Here is a 21,381-nt window from a genome sequence, read left to right as displayed (position 1 = left end):
GTATGGTGGAAATAACTATTTCCACCCTAGAAACTAAAATTAGCATACCTTGTTGCACAAATCCAGGTAGTGACTCCTGGTTTAAGTCAAATGTATTCCGTTGGTGCCTATTGAACATGACCCAAGACAAGCATCATGATTCCACTACTTATAAGGCAACTCCTATAGTCTCTATGTGCCATTGACACCACACATGCTATAATTCCTGAGTATTATCAATATCATCAAAAACGTAATTTGGTAACGGAAATGAGTAAAATAGATTAGGATCAGTTTCACTCTTCCCATTCCCCAATCAATCCATCAGTTTTAAAAATCATTCAGTTTCCAAAACCCAATTAATTATCCAACCCAAATTTAGCATGACATTGCTCAGTGATTCACATTAGTCCTATCACTCAAAGGCAAAACCCCTCAATTTATCACACATTGGCAGGATGCGCATTTATATTAACATATAGTATAGTTATCCTATAATTCTACTATTAACTTTCTTATCACGATTATAATTATAGATCAGTATCTTAATGCATTCTTCATCTAAATTACTATACATTTGTATAGTGTGTAGACCTCTACAATCAATCTGATACCCCAAAATAAACTATTTTAGACAAGTCGTAATCAATTTTGGGCACAGTTGACCAATCCCCCTTCGGGCACTCAATCTTCTGTCGTCTTCTTCAGAAAGCTTTACAGTTCAAAGTGGATGGCCCATGATAATGTCCCAATTTCAATGTCTTACCTGGGCTGCCACCACCTTTACCACACATTATGTCTTGTCCATTTGTCAACCAGTATACTAGCAACATAAGAGAAGTTTGGTACAGATCTGTCCCCATGCTCACTCCACCTGGACTCCTGTCACACTTCTGAGAGAAAAGCAGTTGACAGCTTAGATCGGATGCTGTACACCGGTTGCTGGCTCGGACTCAGGTCTCTTGGTAGAAGTGGTGCGGACAGGGTCGTAATGAACACCTTTGTCGCGTTTCTTCAGCCAGTTAAAGGGGGTTCTGAGGTACACACACTTCGGTCCAATTATCTCTTCGATGCCTTAACCTGTTGAGGACAGACGTTCCGCTAGCGGAACCCCGTTCCGCCTGCGGAACCCCTAGCCAACAGCCAATGGCATCGCACGGCGTGACATACAAAACCAACTAAAATACCACAATTACATTTTCTAAAACAATCAACTATTTTACACCATTTTAAAGATACGACTCTCGTTAATCTAACCACATTGTCTGATTTCAAAAAGGCATTACAGCGAAAGCAAAACATTAGATTATGTTAGGAGAGTACATAGACACAAATAATCACACAGCCATTTTCCAAGCAACCATATATGTCACATAAACCCAAACCACAGCTAAATGCAGCACTAACCTTTGATGATCTTCATCAGATGACACCCCTAGGACATTATGTTATACAATACATGCATGTTTTGTTCAATCAAGTTCATATTTATATCAAAAAACAGCTTTTTACATTAGCATGTGATGTTCAGAACTAGCATACCAACCGAAAACTTCCGGTGAATTTACTAAATTACTCACGATAAACATTGACAAAATACATAATTATTTTAAGAATTATAGATACAGAACTCCTTTATGCAATCGCTATGTCCGATTTTAAAATAGCTTTTCGGCGAAAGCACATTTTGCAATATTCTGAGTACATAGCTCGGCCATCACAGGCTAGCTAATTTGACACCCACCAAGTTTGGGGCACACTAAAATCAGAATTACTATTAGAAAAATTGTATTACCTTTGCTGTTCTTTGTCAGAATGCACTCCCAGGACTTCTACTTCAACAACAAATGTTGTTTTGGTTCCAAATAATCCATAGTTATATCCAAATAGTTCCATTTTGTTCGTGCGTTCAGGTCACTATCCGAAGGGTGACGCGCAAGCGCAAAAAATGTCAAAATATTCCATTACCGTACTTAGAAGCATGTCAAACGCTGTTTAAAATCAATTTTTATGCTATTTTTCTCATAACATAGCGATAATATTCCAACCGGGCAATGTTGTATTCATTCAAAGGCTGAAAGAAAAAAATGGAGAAGTCTCGTGACCGCGCATCTCCAGTCTCACTGTCCCCAGGCTGACCACTTACAAACAGAGCTGCTGTACTTTGCCAAGAGACAGCAGACACCCCATTCTACTTTCTGGCGGCTTTAGAGAGCCAATGGAAGCCTTAGAAAGTGTCACGTTACAGCACAGATGCTGTAATGTTGATAGAGATGCAACAGAAGGACAACAAATTGTCAGACAGGGCACTTCCTGTATGGAATCTTCTCAGGTTTTGGCCTGCCATATGAGTTCTGTTATACTCACAGACACCATTCAAACAGTTTTTAGAAACTTTAGTGTTTTCTATCCAAATCTACTAATTATATGCATATTCTAGTTTCTGGGCAGGAGTAGAAACCAGATTAAATCGGGTACGTTTTTTATCCGGCCGGGAAAATACTGCCCCCTATCCCAAAGAAGTTAAGACACCGACTGACGTCACTTTTCATGATAAGCTCAAGAGAGGACAGATCAGAACAACAGTTTAGTTCAGTTAATTTTTGATTCAGGAAATCCAGACAAGTAAAAATTATTACTTTTACCAATTATTCTTAGTACCAATGTCTAAACGTGTCAAAGAGAATAACAACACATTCTATTGAAACAATGTTTTGCAAATCGGCTTATACTCCCCATCACACTGTCAACTTCATCGCAGAGCCACAGGATCAGGAAGTTAGACCTATAATCCATCGGGAGAAATCCCAACAATCCAGCAGACCTAATCTGGTGAGATTTGTATCAGAACAGAACAAACAACACAACAATACACTCCTTCACATATCACTCAATACACTCCTTCACATATCACTCAATACACTCCGACATATCACTTAAGGTGTGTAAACTTCAATCCAAAACCTCAGAGGACTCCCCCATTTTGACACATGACTCCCAATGTGAGTAATGTTTTTAAAAAACAACAAAAAAAAACACTACTACTGGTTAAAAATAAAACAAAATAATTTCAAATAACAAAATAGAATTAGAATCACTACCCTTAACTCCATAAAGAAAAATAATTGTACACATACGGTCATAGGAAAATAGACTTAAGACAGCCTACCCTTAGTCAAAGGCAACACCCTCTCCTTCTCCACGTTGGTCCGAGTCAAAAATATGGCTAAGAACTATAAACTTCATATTAATTATCAATATTACAAATGACCTTTTCAATCAGAATTACAAATGACCTTTTCAATCAGAATTACAAACGACCTTAAATTCATTATCCAAATGGCTTTCCAATGAGGGTGATCAAACCACACTGGAAAGTCAGGTCAGAGGTCATTCAAACCCTCCAAAGAAGTGTTTATTACTATATTAGACAAATTAATGAAAAACAGTCAAACATTTCGTACTTAGTGTATGTAAACTTCTGACCCACTGGAATTGTGATACAGTGAATTATAAGTGAAATAATCTGTCTGTAAACAATTGTTGGAAAAATTACGTGTCTTGTACACAGTAGATGTCCTAACTGACTTGCCAAAACTATAGTTTGTTACACCAGCTCTGTCAGGAGGAATGGGCCAAAATTCACCCAACCTATTGTAGGAAGCTTGTGGAAGGCTACCCGACACTTTTGACCCAAGTTAAACAATTTAAAGGCAATGCTACCAAATACTAATTGAGTGTAATGTAAACTTCTGACCCACTGGGAATGTGATGAAAGAAAGAAAAGCTGAAATAAATCATTCTCTACTATTATTCTGACATTTCACATTCTTAAAATAAAGTGGTGATCCTAACTGACTTAAAACAGGGAATTTTTACTAGGATTAAATGTCAGGAATTGTGAAGACCTGATTTTAAATGTATTTGGCTAAGGTTTATGTAAACTTCCGACTTCAACTGTATGTAAACATTATTAAGTGAATGAGATACCATAGAATAGTATAGAGTACAGTATATACATATGATATGAGTAAAGCAAGATATGTAAACATTAAGTGAATGAGATACCATAGAATAGTATGGAATACAGTATATACATATGAGATGAGTAATGGCAGATATGTAAAAATTATTAAAGTGACTAGTGTTCCATTCCTTAGTGGCCAGTGATTCTTAGTCTATACCACAGAATGCTTCAATAAAACACTCACAAAGAGTAACCCAGGGCATACCTGGCTAGCACATTTTAAAATAATTGGATTTCACCACTTCTGAGGGACACTTAGACACTTTTCAGAACAAGTTATTTTTTTCTCCAATAGGGCTTCACCAAGTACCGTGTTTCACACAGAACCCACAGTAACCCTGGCCCCTCACCCCTATAGTTCGCACCAATCCCCGCTGTGATCAATTCGGTGTCAGGGCGGCTCTAAGTCGCCCGCAACCGACCAAAGTCAAGGGATCTGAATACTTTCCTAATGCACTGTATATCCAGTATATGAGGCCCTTGTGTGAATTAAACCCACAATCTTAGTGTTCTTAGTTACCATGCTCAAACCAACACATCCAGAACCATGAGGTTGGCTGTGAGTTTCTTACACATTTTTCTGGCTCAGAGATAAATCACTAGAGGTTGGTCTGTGTGTTTCTCCATCTCTGTGGAGCGTGGGTTTTATTTAACAGACACTGAGAACCCCACCACAAGCTGTCGTTTCCTAATGCTTCCCTCCCCAAGCCCAGAGTTAGACAGGCAGGATGGCTGCTAACCAACGAGCAGAAGGCCTTCAACAGTCACTGGGAATGAAAGCCAAGAGTAGAGAAGACCACAGTTGGGAACATAGCTAGCACTGTCTTATTGCAGTGTGTAGATTCGCCCTCTTTTTGCTGAGGCACATTATTCCTCTGTCTTAGTGTGATTTGTGTATCCCTCATCAGTGCTCCCATGGTCTCAGTGAAGAAGCTGAGGATCAGCTAAGCTGGAGAAGAATGAGGACACCTGAGAGCAGGAACCAGACCGAACCAGAGCCAACCAAAACCCTCTCTCTTTTCAAAGCCAGATATAAATACTTGCAATGCCACTTAACACATTACCGTTCTGGTCTGTGTCCCAAATGGCACCCTTTTCCCTGTATAGTGCACTACTTTTGACTAGGGCCCATAGGGTGCACTACATAGGGAATAGGGTGCTGTTTGGGACACATCCCTGGCCTTGTCTCACGCTACAGGCAGCGGCATGGTAACGTATGTGTGTATGTCTGCAATGAACTTGACATTCAATATGCGCTCAAGAGGGTAACCTAACCTGAAGGAGCAGCATCTGTTGAAACGCACCATACAGTCATACATGAAGGGAGAGTTTCATTGGCTATGGCATTTTAGAATCAGACTCCCTACTACAGAAGTGATCTTGAATGCTGGTCAATATGTTACGCCAGTCAGTCAATTCATTAATGGCTGTTGGATTTTAGACTCTAGACATGATATTGAGTGCTGGTCATAATGTTACAACAACAAGCTGTCATTGTGTCATGTTAGTGGTACACTAAGTGAAATGTCCAGTCAGTGTGTATAATGTTAATATACAGTTCCAGTCAAAAGTTTGGACACACCTGACCATTCCAGGATTTTTCTTTTCTATTTACTATTTTCTACATTGTGGAGTAATAGTGAAGACATCAACTATGCAGTAACACAACAAAAGTGTTAGACAAATCAAAATAGATTTTAGATTCTTCAAAGTAGCCACCCTTTGCCTTGATGACAGCTTTGTACACTCTTGGCATTCTCTCAACCAGCTTCACTTGGAATGCTTTTCCAACAGTCTTGAAGGAGTTCCCACATATGCTGAGCACTTGTTGGCTGCTTTTCCTTCACTCTGCAGTCCGACTCATCCCAAACCATCTCAATTTGGTTGTGGTCGGGATTGTGGACCATCACTCTCCTTCTTGGTCAAATAGCCCTTACACAGCATACTTTTCATACATTTCATGCATTTTTTGTTGTTGTTGTAGTGGCCCCCCATGGGAATCGAACCCACAACCCTGGCGTTGCACACACCATGCTGGCGTTGCAAACACCATGCTCTACCAACTGAGCCACCCACCCCTACCTTGTCACAACTCAACTGATTGGCTCAAACACATTAAGAAGGAAAGAAATTCCACAAATTAACTTTAAACAAGGCACACATGTTAATTGAAATGCATTCCCGGTGACTACCTCATGAAGCTGGTTGAGAGAAAGCCAAGAGTGTGCTAAGCTGTCATCAAGGCAAAGTGTTGCTACTTTGAAGAATCTCAAATATAAAATAGATTTTAATTGATAATTTTTTGGTTACTACATGATTCCATATGTGTTATTTCATAGTTTTGATGTCTTCACTATTATTCTACAATGTAAAAAATAAAGAAAAACCCTTGAAAATGTGTGTCCAAACTTTTCACTGGTACTGTACATTTGAATATTCAGTTTCTGTAAATCCTATATTTTTTTTACAGATGGGCCAATCAGCATTTGATAAACTGGCCAATTAGAGGTCTACCTCGCCATCAGGAGCCAATGGTTAAGTGGTGTTTTCCCAGTGTGTTAATGTGATTTATAATCTGCTGTGTGGAGACCGAGTGCGTCATTGAATGTCAGCAAGCCAAGAACACAATGAAACTCCTGGCCATGTGTTTAATTGGCTTTGCTCCCTTCCTCCTTTGCCTTGGTGCAAAGAAGGAGGAGAGGCTGGCAGAGGAGAGCGAAAGGAGAGGAGGGGACTCTGGCTCAAACAGGAGGAAAACCTGGTCTCACATTTTTGGATGGCTGCCATGGCAGACAGAGACAGACCAACAGGGTGAGAAAATGTCCTCCTGGGATAGCTAATCCCACCAGACTAGGGTGATGATTTAGGAGGAAAAAGGGAAATGTTGAGCGTGCAGTAGAGATTTGGGAAAGCGTGACTCTCTGTCAGTCAACAGCGTCATCCTCACAGTTTCCCTTGAATTTCCCTTGCGTCTCCTCTTCTCTCCTTTGGTCAACATCACTGTCTTCGTGTCAAGGCTTGCCTCACCATCCTGTCTCTTTCTCCCTCTTTATTCTCAGTTCATCTCTTATGGCTCCTCTGTAAAGGTCATATTAAGAATACAGACGTGTTTTTATCCATAAGACAAATGTGTGGTCAGTGCCTCCAGACAGTCAAGGAAAACACAATGAAAAAGATTACGGCACCAATTTACCAATGTTGTCTGAAGAGAAGTAGTTACACGGCAAGCACACACAAAGACTGTCTTGTCCACCCAGCCATGGTGTGAGATGTGTGGTGAGGGACCTGCTGGCCATTGACCTAGAAACTGAGTGACAGAGGAACTGACAGGGTTATGGTCACACCAGGGGCTGGGGCTTGGGGTGTGTAAAGAGCTTGGGGGGGGGGGGGGGGGGGTGTTAAGGGGCTGGAGTGGCTGAGGGGACACGGGGATGTCAATCTCAGTTGCATAATTTTCCAGAACAAAGGCCTAGTTGCCATTCTCTCTCCAGTGTCGAGGCTGAAATGGTGAAAAAAGGATTGTTTGTGCTGTCAAGATGTTACGTGCAGGACTGTATGTATGAGTCATTTATAAAATAAAATGTATGTGACAAGCCTCTTGTAAGGTTCTCCCTTTAGAGTCTATAGTTCAAGATAGGTTCATGGTGTTGTAGCAGACAAAACAAAATGCCTTGATTGTCTTTCTCTAAGTGCTCTGCGTTTCTATTCCAGGTGGAACAAGAGTCAAGACTCACGTTATGTTGCTGTATTGCAGATGTGTCTAAAGCCTGTGTGTGTGTGTGTGTGTGTTGTAGATGATGAAGCATGCGTGGGACAGCTACAGACAGTACGGATGGGGACACAACGAGTTGAAACCTCTCGCAAAGAAAGGACATTCCACCAATATCTTTGGTAAGTGCCATGGTGTTATTCTGAACCACACACACGTAAATTCACCTTTCCTCTCCGTATGTGCACACCCTCCCTCAGAAATACTGTACATGTTCATGCTTGGCCGGATCATCCATTAACAGTGGATCCCATCCAACCAACCCAGTCTGTCTCTGTTTCTGGGTTGTTGCTGTTGTTACTGTTCAGCTCTGCAGCTGCTTTCTGAGATAAAGCAGATCAGACAACTTGGACTGCGGCTCATTTGTGGCGTGTGTACTGTGTATGTATGCGTTTTCTGTATGGGAAAATGAGAATGTCCAGTGAAGCAAATTGTCCATAAGCTCTTGTGGTGTTTGATGAGCTGCTGTTAAATGGTGAATGAGCTGCAGCACTGTGGTGTGGTCAGTCTGGTTCTCTGGGATGGCTGCTGGATATATATCCGCACTGGGTAGTGATCTCATGTTCGTTGGCCAGAAAACAAAGTGGAGGAGAGGCAGAACCCCACACTGATGAGTACCATCAGCTCACACTTCTCACTAAACCACATTATTGATGAGTCTCTCTCTCGCTCTCCCTCTCTCTCTCTCTCTGCTTTTGTATCTTGCTCCTCTCTCGCTCTGTCTGATTTTGAGAGGCTCTACAGACAGGACTACTAGGCTATATTGATCCTTCTGTCAGTGTGTGTGTGTTAGTTGTTTATTTGGTGTGTCTATCAGAGGGAACATGTTGGAAGAGGCTTTCAGACTCTGTGATATCTGTGCTTCCCTCCCTAGAGCCCCCCTCCTCACAGCGTCTCATATATTCTCACAATGCGCCATCTCTACTGTCTGTCTCTACTGTGCCTTCACATGTCAAAGAAAGGGGAATGATCTCTGTGTGTTTGTGCTAACCCAAGCCTATCTAAGGTTCGCCCGCTATGATAGTGGTACAGGCCTGGATTTCTAACAAGAGGATTGGGTGTCCATTGTCCTCGTGGCACCAGTCTCTGTCAGATAACCCTGTTAGTGTTGTGTAGAAACCTAAGAGCTGATGTTCACAGTAGATAGTAAAAGTTTTGAACACGGAATGGTTCACGCAGGGATAATAACAAACGCCTGTCCTTGTAATGGAGCACATTTCAGTTGAGGCTGGGGTGAGAGAGTGTGGAGCGGAGATTGAGCTAACAATACAGCAGTGTGTTCAGATGGAGGTAACGGAGTGAAGTGGTAACAGAGTTGACATCATGCTGAGTTAAGGGGTAACAGAGTTAGTCATGTTGGGTTAGCCCCCTAGAGACGATGTCCACGCTCCTGCGGAAATCTAATTGGCATAATAAAACAATCCCCATCAAAATCAGTCAGTTTAAGCTAGAGAAGCTAGAGAAATCAGTCAGTTTAAGCTAGAGAAGCTAGAGAAATCGGTCAGTTTAAGCTAGGGGCTCATCTGAAGTCGGTACAGACGATCTGCCAACTTCTGTCTGTAGCGTCCGATCAGTTTTGGCTACACACTAAGAGTCGTGAGACTTTCACGAACATGTCTGTTGTTTTGCTCTAGGACGCACACAGATCTCACAAGACTCATCTGAAGGTCCCCCGGTACCAGTTGAAAAAATGAATTGAAGTACAGTGCCTTCAGGAAAGTTTTCAGACTCCTTGACTTTTTCCACATTTTGTTACTTTACAGCCGTATTCTAAAACTGTTTTTTAAAGTCCTCAATCTACACACAATACCCCATAATGACAAAGCAAAAACAGGTTTTTATAATTTTTTGTAAATTTAGTAAAAATAAAAACTGAAATACATTTAAGTATTCATACCCTTTACTCAGTACTTTGTTGAAGCACCTTTGGCAACAATTACAGCCTCGAGTCTTCTTGGGTATGACGCTACAAGCCTGGCACACCTGTATTTGAGGAGTTTCTCCCATTCTTCTCTAGAGATCCTCTCAAGCTCTGTCAGGTTGGATGTGGAGCGTCGCTGCACAGCTATTTTCAGGTCTCTCCAGAGATGTTTGATCAGATTCAAGTCCGGGTTCTGGCTGGGCCACTCAAGGACATTCAGAGACTTGTCCCGAAGCCACTCCTGCATTGTCTTGGCTGTGTGCTTAGGGTCGTTGTCTTGTTGGAAGGTGAACCTTTGCCCCAGTCTGAGGTCCTGAGCGCTCTGGAGCAGGTATTCATCAAGGATCTCTCTGTACTTTGCTCCGTTTATCTTTTCCTCAATCCTGACACTAGTCTCCCAGTCCCTGCCACTGTAGTCTCCCAGTCCCTGCCACCACCATGCTTCACCGTAGTGATGGTGCCAGGTTTCCTCCAGACTTGACACTTGGCATTCAGGCCAAAGTGTTAAATCTTGCTTTCATCAGACCAGATAATCTTGCTTCTCATGGTCTGAGAATCTTTAGGTGCCTTTTAGCAAACTCATATGGGGTATTGTGTGTAAATGTAGTTAATAAAAAAAAAATCTATTTTAGAATAAGCCTTAACATAACAAAATCTGGAAAAAGTTGAGGGGTCTGAATACTTTACTAATGCACATATAAAAAAATAGTAACGTTTCCTGATCTATCTCTCAGATATAGGACAGACATTTCAGAACAAACTTATTTTTTATTTTGGGTGGGGAACTATGTAGTGAAGTGTAGTGAATTTGTCGGACGATTTTTATTTATTTGTAATAATGACAATTACAACAATACTGAATGAACACTTATTTTAACTTAATATAATACATCAATAAAATCAATTTAGCCTCAAATAAATAATGAAACATTCAATTTGGTTTAAATAATGCAAAAACAAAGTGTTAGAGAAGAAAGTAAAAGTGCAAAATGTGCCATGTAAAAAAGCTAACATTTAAGTTCCTTGCTCAGAACATGAGAAGATATGAAAGCTGGTGGTTCCTTTTAACATGAGTCTTCAATATTCCCAGGTAAGAGTTTTAGGTTGTAGTTATTATAGGATTTATAGGACTATTTCTCTCTATACGATTTGTATTTCATATACCTTTCACTATTGGATGTTCTTATAGGCACTTTTTAGTATTACCAGTGTAACAGTATAGCTTCCGTCCCTCTCCTCGCTCCTACCTGGCCTTGAACCAGGAACACATCGACAACAGCCACCCTCGAAGCAGCGTTACCCATGCAGAGCAAGGTGAACAACTACTCCAAGTCTCAGAGTGAGTGACGTTTGAAATGCTATTAGCGCGCATCCCGCTAACTAGCTAGCCATTTCACATGGGTTACACCAGCCTAATCTCGGGTAGTTGATAGGATTGAAGTCATAAACAGCACAATGCTTGAAGCATTGCGAAGAGCTGCTGGCAAACGCACGAAAGTGCTGTTTGAATGAATGCTTACGAGCCAGCTGGTGCCTACCATCGCTCAGTCAGACTTAATTATAACATAATAACACCCAGAAATACGAGCCTTTGGTCATTAAAATGGTCGAATCCGGAAACTATCATTTTGAAAACAAAATGTTTATTCTTTAAGTGAAATACGGAACCGTTCCGTATTTTATCTAACGGATGGCATCCCTAAGTCTAAATATTGCTGTTACATTGTACAACCTTCAATGTTATGTCATAATTATGTACAATTCTGGCCTTTGTTAGGAATAAATGGACTTCACACAGTTCGCAATGAGCCAGGCGGCCCAAACTGCTGCATATACCCTGACTGCTTGCACGGAACGCAAGAGAAGTGACACAATTTCCCTAGTTATAAGAAATTCATGTTAGCAGGCAATATTAACTAAATATTCAGGTTTAAAAATATATACTTGTGTATTGATTTTAAAGAAAGGCATTGATGTTTATGGTTAGGTGCATTGGTGCAACGACAGTGCTTTGTTCGCAAATGCGCTTGTTAAATCATCACCCGTTTGTCGAAGTAGGCTGTGATTCAATGAGAAATTAACAGGCACCGCATCGATTATATGCAAAGCAGGACACGCTAGATAAACTAGTAATATCATCAACCATGTAGTTAACTAGTGATTATGTTAAGATGGATTGTTTTTTATAAGATAAGTTTAATGCTAGCTAGCAACTTACCTTGGCTTTTTGCTGCCCTCGCGTAACAGGTAGTCAGCCTGCCACGCAGGCTCCTCGTGGAGCGCAATGTAAGGCAGATGGTTAGAGCGTTGGACTAGTGTTCCGTCCCTCTCCTCGCCCAAACCTGCACACATCAACAACTGACACTCCACGAAGCATCGTTACCCATCGCGCCATAAAAGCCATCGCGCCATAAAAGCCATCGCGCCATAAAAGCCTCTGCAAGGGGAACAACTACTTCAAGGCACCGGGCCAGTGACGTCACCCTATTGAAACGCTACTAGCGCGCACCACCGCTAACTAACTAGCCATTTGACATCGGTTACACTCACCCCCCTTTTGACCTCCTCCTTTTCCGCAGCAACCAGTGGACCTGGTCAACAGCATCAATGTAACAGTATAGCTTCTGTCCCTCTCCTCGCCCCAACCAGGGCTTGAACCAGGGACCCTCTGCACACATCAACAACTGACACTCCACGAAGCATCGTTACCCATCGCGCCACAAAAGCCGCGGCCCTTGCAGAGCAAGGGGAACAACAACTTCAGGTCTCAGAGCGAGTGACGTCACCCGATTGAAACGCTATTAGCGCGCACCACCGCTAACCAACTAGCCATTTCACATCGGTTACACTAGTAACCGGAAGGTTGCAAAAACGAATCCCCGAGCTGACAAGGTAAAAATCTGTCGTTCTGCCAGGCAGTTAACCCACCGTTCCTAGGCCGTCATTGAAAATAAGAATGTGTTCTTAACTGACTTGCCTAGTTAAAAAAATAAAAGTTTAAAAAAAAAGAAATCGCCAAATCGGTGTCCAAAAATACCGATTTCCGATTGTTATGAAAACTTGAAATCGCCCCTAATTAATCGGCCATTCCGATTAATCGGTCGACCTCTAGTTTTAAGGGGTAACAGAGTGAAAGTCATGCTGGGCTAAGGGGTAATAGAGTAGATGTCATGCTGGGTTAAGGGGTTACAGCTGAGGTAGCCTCCCAAAATCATGTTATCACGCTTCCTTTGGAGGTCTGAAGAATTTTGAAAAAGCCAAAACGGCTAGAATGGCCCTCACATGCCCGTAGAAGTGGTGTTATAGTGGGCACCTTAGGGAGCTCTGTCTAAGCAAGCATTTGACGTGTTGCAAGGCGTAACTGATTTGCACCGGGTTTCCACCCCTTTTTAGCTACTTTCTGCCATTGATTTCACCAGGATTTCCGATTAGGGAAGCCTGGTTCCTGACGAGGTTACACCATGTCAAACTTGGAAAATACACTCTCAATGATGCCACAGGCTTGGAGAATACACTCTGGATGATGCCACAGGCTTGGAGAATACACTCTGGATGATGCCACAGGCTTGGAGAATACACTCTGGATGATGCCACAGGCTTGGAGAATACACTCTGGATGATGCCACAGGCTTGGAGAATACACTCTGGATGATGCCACAGGCTTGGAGAATACACTCTGGATGATGCCACAGGCTTGGAGAATACACTCTGGATGATGCCACAGGCTTGGAGAATACACTCTGGATGATGCCACAGGCTTGGAGAATACACTCTGGATGATGCCACAGGCTTGGAGAATACACTCTGGATGATGCCACAGGCTTGGAGAATACACTCTGGATGATGCCACAGGCTTGGAGAATACACTCTGGATGATGCCACAGGCTTGGAGAATACACTCTGGATGATGCCACAGGCTTGGAGAATACACTCTAACAGGCGCACTATTACAGGCTACTCTGTCTGGCAGTAGACTGGGCTGCAGTTCAGTGATACTGATGATAACCTACCTATGCTCATATGGGATGCAGTCCAGCAGTAGCAGAGTTTACAGGGTTGGACTGCTGTCCCGTGTCTTATGTTCCCAAGCAAAAAAAAACAATAGGATATTGCTCAAACAGTAGGGGGAAATAAGAGTCACTGACTACCAAAATGTAACTGGTGGAGTTTTAGGAGGGTTTCTGAAAGCCAGCACTGAAAGTTGGCTAGCAACAACAACTAAAACCTAAAAGACATCCACCATGAACGCCCACTGAATTTGCCCAAGAAGAGGCAAACAGAATAATAATACACACCAAACTTAAAGAAAGGAAGCAAACCAAAATGGTGGAGCAAAACAAAAACAGGGAAGATCAGACAAAGGAATGCTTTTTGTGAAATCAAATAGGGAGAGCCAACTAAAGGTGTTGACCCTCCACATCTCTCAAGACAACTTGAGCACTAGGCCAGCCACTCTTAAATAGAACCTGGGCCAGTACAGGTGAAACCCCTTCTGACTAACGAGACGGCAACCAGCACAGGTGTAACACATACTGACTAATGAGATGACACCAATCAGTGCTTCCTACTTGCTAACGAGCTGTATGTGCTGAAGTCCAACCTCAAAACATAAACGGAAAAAACAAAACGTGTAACACGTGTTACTGGACCGGATATGTTATCAACAGTATCACTGAGCCTGAGCCAGAGCCACACCCTGCAGCACTGTAAACTCAGTGCTGCAACACTCTGTCTGTGGCTCTATGACACAGAGCCAGGTAAGGACAACAACAGTCTTACCACACTACAGTTGTCTGTGTGCATAGTCCTTACCTTGTAGTGGATGTTGTGGTTATAGTGGTTTAGCCTACCAGTGGGTTGCTGAATGCCACTATAGGCTCATATCCCTAACTGAGTGCCTTGCCTACTCGCATAACAGGGAATCATAGTCACTCAGTCAGTCCCATCAACTGAGCATTGATTGAGTTGGAAAGCGTTTGACCTGTATTCAAGGTCAGCCATCGGTCATAGAGAGCAGAGCAGCGAGGGCCGTCCTGTTTACTGTGGCTGGATGGAGAACAGACGGACAAGCCTCTGATCTTTAAACACACTGACCTACTCTGGTGTTTACAGGAAACTGCTCTCCAGGGAGCACAGGGTCAGGTTACCTTGATATCAGCTGTTAACTGGACTGACAGTCCCTCTGCAGGGCCAGGCAGACATAATACACACAACAATATCAACAACCTTCTCATGTTTTATAAACATTTACAGCATTAATGTGGCCATATAAGGAGATGTTATTTTATTAATCAAGTGATTTTTTTTCTTTTATGTGGTGACATTTGATTGCCAACACTACCAATCCAACTAGAGTCAATATCGACAGTGTTTCCAGTGCACTTAGGATCTGCTAACTCATTCATGCAATGACTCCTTATGCAGTGGCTGTCTTTGTGTAAGTGCATGTCTACTTGCATTGCCTGGATGTTGAGTGTTCTTTAACCAAGCCCAGGAGAGCCCACAACTGAGGATATTATGCAACCAGGGCTGCATCTTATTCCAAAAACTTGCTCCCTCTCTTCACTCCTCGTTCACTCTGCTTCGCAGATCGGATAGGTTGATGCATGGTGACATCGCAAAGTACGGTACCCTTGTTGCATTGTGGGATGAGAGTAACGGAGACATCATATGGACACCTGCCTGCCCTTCCAACAACCCTAGACAGCACAGCAGGTCTCACATTGTATTACCCTCACACAGTAGAATCCAGGAAGTCTTCCAGGGAGCATGTCTCCCTCCGCCCCCACCCTACTATGCTATGGTCAGCTCAGAGAGCAGTTGCCATAGCGATTGAAGGGGCAGCTGAGTTCAGGTTTGTTTGGGCACCTGGTTGTCCCTCAGACCCCAAGCTGCAAATTTAAACAGGCTTTGATCCCCAGGCCTGCTAATCAATTGCTACACTACAGACCTGCTAGCCTTCAGTGCTTTGTTTCTCTGTAATACACTACAGACCTGCTAGGCTAGCTGTTGGCACTTTGTTTTCCTGTCACAACAGTCCTGCAGGGGAGGATAAATTAATTGATAAGGTAATAAGATTATTTGTTACTACAGATTTAATAGATCATTCGATCATAAATGTGGATGCCATTCCATGGTCGACAGCTCCCTTTCCTTCCTCCTCAGTTTGCAGCCTGTTAGTTAGTTGTTTTTCAGCATGTAGGTCATGTCTTTATATGATTGATTCCCAGTAGGGATGTTAACCGTTAATCTGTTAGCCTCCCAAAATACATTTGACCGGTCATGCTTAGCGATCTATAAGTTAATTTACATAATTTAATGGAATTAAATTGCCGCCTGTGTATTTTAGTTAGTCGCCATGAATCTTATTTAACACATGCGCACAGCATACAGAGCCTAGTTTCGCTCTAGCTTGTTACTGGAGCGAAACGTTATTTTAGAAGCCCAGTCATTGCGCAACAAATAACAATTAGAAATGCAATTGCGTGTTAACTGTTTTGATGGCCACAATTAAAAAATAGCTACTATTTTAATTTCTCAATCTCAACTCGTAATTAAAGAATGCCTTCCATTCGAGTGCTATAAGTAGACCCAGGCTGTATCACATCCGGCCATGATTGGGAGTCCCATAGGGCGGCACACAATTGGTCCAGCATCGTCCGGGTTTGGCTGTGGTCGGCCGTCATTGTAAATAAGAATTTGTTCTTAACTGACTTGCCTAGTTAAATAAAAAAAGACTGCCTGCCTTCCTGCCTTTGGGACAAAGACTGCTATTATTAGGGCGGAGTCAAGACCATCTCGTTGTTGTATACAGTATCTCTGGCTATAGTCAGCGGTACTGTAGGCAGGCTATCACCACCACTTTTCAATGTGTGCTTAAGGCAGTATAGTTGTTTGAAACCTGAACATTTTACTTTACATGAGGCATGTCTTACCTTGCTTCAAAGTAGCATAGCCAAATCCAACCATAGAAACGTGAAGGACATTACTGCCCTCTCCCCTTCTATTGGTTTTCATATCAACTTTCTTTCATTGTCCAGTTGCCAATTTAGGTACAATCCTAGTCATATTAGCAACCCATCCTAGTTGCTGCTATTAGATTCCCCCTGTTTTCTAACAGAGATGTTGATCTCTGTCACATATGGAACTGCTCTCATTAGGTGTGCTGTTTAGCACGGTGTTTTCCCACAAATTGCATTTTGGCAAATGTTTGAAACTTACAATTTATCAGCTGCTTCATTGCAGGTTCAATAACAGGGTAAAGTCTTTTGACAGTAAGACAATAGGCTTGCTATTATTTCATGTTTCCATTAACCCTTGTGTAGTCTTAACATTTTGTATACTCCCCTTGTCCTAAGGGTAGAAAATGGCCCACCATCACTAAACCCCTAAAATAAAGCAGCTTAATTGAATTTTAAACCCCAAATCTATTTTGTATGAAGAAACAACCTGTCATTCATCACAAACTTTGTAAATATCTGGGTTTTCCCTCTTCACAATGCAGAAAGACTGCATTTAATCAGCGGACACCACTCGTATTTATTACAACACACCTGTCATAATTGTTTTCTTTACTAAAGTAGAGGTTTATTATTATTATTATTTATTATTATTATTATTAGTGCTAAAGGTACTGCATCGCTGTAAACAATTTCTTTAGCAAGAAATAGCACTTGTATAGCCTAAGAAAGTAGCAGAAATGTGCAGAAAGTAGTTTTGAATGCATTTTATTGAAGGGAAACAAGAACAGTCTTAAACTTTTTTGGCAACATAGTGATATATTCTTATACTGTACAATGAGGATTTAATCTACAAAATACTAGTTTTCTCCCATTTTTTAAACTATTGCCCCCACCAACAAGGTGTATAAACTAAGATAGGATAATAGATACAAAACAAAAACATGAAGAACATAAATCAATCAACTCTAATTAGCACATGTAGGACAGTATGCAAGTGTGTGTGCATGGACTTTGCAGATGTATTTTTCACATGTGCAGCACATAGTATTTGTTTTACAGTCCTTCTTTGGGGGGCAGAATTGGGATCTCTTCATCTTGCCTGCCCCAGCTGCAGCCTCAGGTGGATCAGGACAAGATTCAGCCCCCTGAACAGCTTTCACAAGCGCTGCAGAGGCTGCTGTGCCGGGGAGGCGCTCCCTTCTTTGAATGTGTGGGGTTACAAATGCCTTTCCCAGCTGCTCCAGGAACACCCTCTTGTTCCGCTTATCAGGCATCCAGGAAGGGTTGATCTTGTTCCATATCACAAAGGCATTGTATGAGAACACATCAATGATTTTATGGAAGATGACCGGGGGCCAGCGGGCAGTCATCCTCCTGCAGCTGTAAGTTCCAATCACCTTGTCCAAGTTGTCCACGCCTCCTTTGTTGTGGTTGTAGTCCAGGATGATGGCTGGCTTCCTGTCCTCATGATCACTGATCTCAGCCGTTTTGTGCAGTGTGCTCAGGAGGACATTTACATTACATTTACATTTTAGTCATTTAGCAGACGCTCTTATCCAGAGCGACTTACAATAGTGAATGCATACATTTCATTTCATGCATTTATTTTTTATTTTTTTTGTACTGGCCCCCCGTGGGACCACATTCATGTTCCTCTTTGGGAGGTAAGAAACTAGAGTGGGGGTGGGGGTGAAGGCAAACTTTGAAGGCCTTTCTTCCCCCTTGTTGTGAGGAGTGCAGGGGGGAGCTCAAGCTTGTTCTTTCTAACTGTGCCAACCATGGTGATCTTCCTTTTCAGGAGCTCCTGGCTGAGTCCAATCAGTAGCATACATAATCTCAATTTCTCTGTGTGTCTGTGGTGTGTCAATTATTTTATAACTGCTGGGTCAAAAATGACCCTAAGACAATCTTTGTACCCTGGTGGTGTACAGCTTTCATGGAAATATGAACAAAGGCGATGTTTCACTTTTTCTGATGTTGGGGTCACTCTAGGAAAAGTCATCAAATTTCAAGTTGGAAAAAATATAATTTAGGCTGGTTTCTCTGCTGTTAAACATAGTGGCAGGTCATTTTTTACCCTTAAGACAACACAAAGGTTAAGGCTCTTAATGAAAAATGTATCTTCCTTGTATGCATGTATAGTATTTTGTTGATCACCTCATTTTACTGGTTGAAAATGTTTTAACCGTTTGTTGACCGGTTAATGACGGTCGGTTAGTCGGCAGCAAAATTGACCGAAATTTGCATCCCTAGTTCCAAGGGCGGAATAGCACACTGGGCTGTGAGGGTTGTGAAACGGCGCCATTGCAACATGCCCGTGTGAGAGGTCTAAATCACACACACAGCACGACCGGCAGAGGAGAAATGAGGAGAGGTGAGAGAGAGGAAAACCTAGAAGTGGATGTCTGATAATGGGATGAAGAACTAAAGAGGATAATTCAGAACCCAGAGGGCTGAGCCTGTCTGAGGAGAGAATACCATCCACTGTCCAGAGGGAGGAGGGAGAAAACAGGGAAAAAGAGAGGGAGAAAGGAGGGAGGTGCTGAGGAAATGCATTTCATGGAGAGAAAAACATGATGGTGCTGAGATGTGGAGGGACATAGAAGTAGAGAAAGATGTGGAGAGAATATGAAGCAAAATGAGGAAGAGGGAGGGAGAACGGAGTTGTCTGTGTTGAGACGGGATAAGATCTGGATAGAATTCACCAATGGTAATGTATGGAAGACCTCTGGAAAATACAGGGAGGAATGTTCATCATACAATATGAATCAACCTGAGAAAATAATCCACTACAGTTATGCCAAAAACAAGGATGGTTGAGCCAGGTTTCACAGAGCAACATAGGATGTAATCGCTAAGACTTCAGCATTCTAAACGATTCCTACAGTGGCTCTAAACATGAGCAGCTATTATGACAGCGATGGATTCCTCCAATCACGCCTCGGGGGACGTGGGATTGACAAGACTAAGGCCCTCCCCCAAGTGTTATATTCTCACCTCTCCTCCTCAATATTCATAAGCTCACTACAATATTCCTTTTCCTATCAGCCCCCCTGTCGGAGCACTGATAACATCTCCAATTACACATATACTCTTCTGCTGATTATCAAACTGTGTTCCCCGGGTGGCTAATATCCTTCTAATGAACAAAGTAATTTCCTTGTTGGTCGACCGTGTTGAAGAGAGTGAGAGAGGGAGCGTGTCTCTGCTCTTGCAGGAAATGATACAGCAGTGGTGATGTTAGCTGTCATAGTCTTACAGCTTCCGATGGCTTTTGGGCTGGGCTCTGCTTTTCTGTGCTTTGGGGTCAGTGGGATGGATGCTTTAACTGTGGCAGTGGATGAAGCAGTGTTTTCTGTAATTAAATGGATTAGCCAGCAAAATAGAAAAAGTATCCAGCCAGGGAGTTCCTGGCTGTTGGGGTCCGTGGGGGGCATGCAGAACAAGCTCTGTTTAGGTGGCCTCTGGCACAGTCTAATGCATTGATTCCATCCAAAATACACAGGTAAATTATTGAATACTTTAACGACTTTACCTCCCAGATTGGTAAAATTAGTTGTGGTATTGTGAAGAAAGATATGAATTTACAATTAAAATGACTTAAAATGTGTGAATTCAGTGTGTTAATTGTTTTGGATATTGTCTAGGCCTATCTTCTAAGTAATAACCTTTTTTTTAACATTAAACCTGTCTTCTCTTGAAATGAAAGCATTATTTAGTTTTACTGCAAGATATGATTTGCCACAATTATGTTTGTTCTTCAAATTATGTTTTTTTATTGACTGCTGCTGTGGACACATAGGGTAAGGAAACCAATGTGTCGTTTTGGTATTTGGGTGAACTATCTCTTTAACAGTTTGACCTGTCAATCAATCAGTGTGGGTGGGATTTTGAGGGTAGGCGGTAGATTAGTAATCTAGTCAGAAATTTAGTTTATTGTGGCAAAAACCTAAGAAAAAATGTTGTGTTCAAGTAAACATGGAATTCCAAATATATATTGAGAAACAATATTGAATAGCAGGAAAATGGTTTTAAAAATGCAAACATTTTCAGGGGGAGGACCCCTAGACCCCCCACCAGATTTTGCACCCCCAATTGTTTTAGAAGGCAGGAACTCATGAATAGACCTACAGGTGTGATTGAAAAGAAAAATTAAGCAGAAGTTTAACATGGGCTACACAGAAAGCAGCAGTTGACTACTCCATTGTCGTCACTTTAATCAAATCAGTAGGCCTATATCTATGTCTTTAATAATACCATGTAAGTATCATGCTTTTATAACCTTCAATATTTTTCCATATTTTGGACCAGATTAGGGGGCTCTCTCCACTACCTATTGTTCCTGCAGTGAGGATTCAACATCTTCATCAAATGTTTTCATAATGTATCAGCAGATAATCACCAAAAAGCAGAAGTAGTCTACCAGTATGCAAATTAAAAATAACACAGGTACCAAGAGGCCAGACAATGAGTCTGATATCGGCTTTAGCTGATAGCTGGCGCTTATGGAAAACACTGATGAAGCCTGAGTATGGAGGGACGATGTGGTGGTGATGACTTTATAATGACAGCTGGAGGGTCCAGAGACACTTATCTCCGCTAGAGAGTATGCAGGAGGGAGATGAGGCTGAACCTGGTGGTGAGGCTAGTTAGAGCAGCTGCCAGCCTGTATCACATTCTCACTAAGGGCTGAGAAACTCCCCAGTCAATACCTGCCTGGCAC

General features: G+C 42.1%; 1 protein-coding gene across 1 annotated transcript in view; it reads left to right on the top strand.

Annotated features, from left to right (window-relative positions):
- The window catches only part of LOC115155774 (mannosyl-oligosaccharide 1,2-alpha-mannosidase IB), a 145,725-nt gene that overhangs the window by 66,690 nt on the left and 57,654 nt on the right, over nucleotides 1–21,381 (top strand). The window contains exon 5 of the mRNA XM_029702713.1: nucleotides 7,801–7,897. Coding sequence (XP_029558573.1) covers nucleotides 7,801–7,897 — 97 coding nt within the window. The remainder of the gene's footprint in view (nucleotides 1–7,800; nucleotides 7,898–21,381) is intronic.

This window comes from Salmo trutta, chromosome 20 (assembly GCF_901001165.1).
Source record: "Salmo trutta chromosome 20, fSalTru1.1, whole genome shotgun sequence".
In the NCBI taxonomy this organism is placed as follows: domain Eukaryota; kingdom Metazoa; phylum Chordata; class Actinopteri; order Salmoniformes; family Salmonidae; genus Salmo; species Salmo trutta.
The sequence above is the reverse complement of the archived record's forward strand: the minus strand, read 5'-3'. Positions and strand labels throughout refer to the sequence as shown.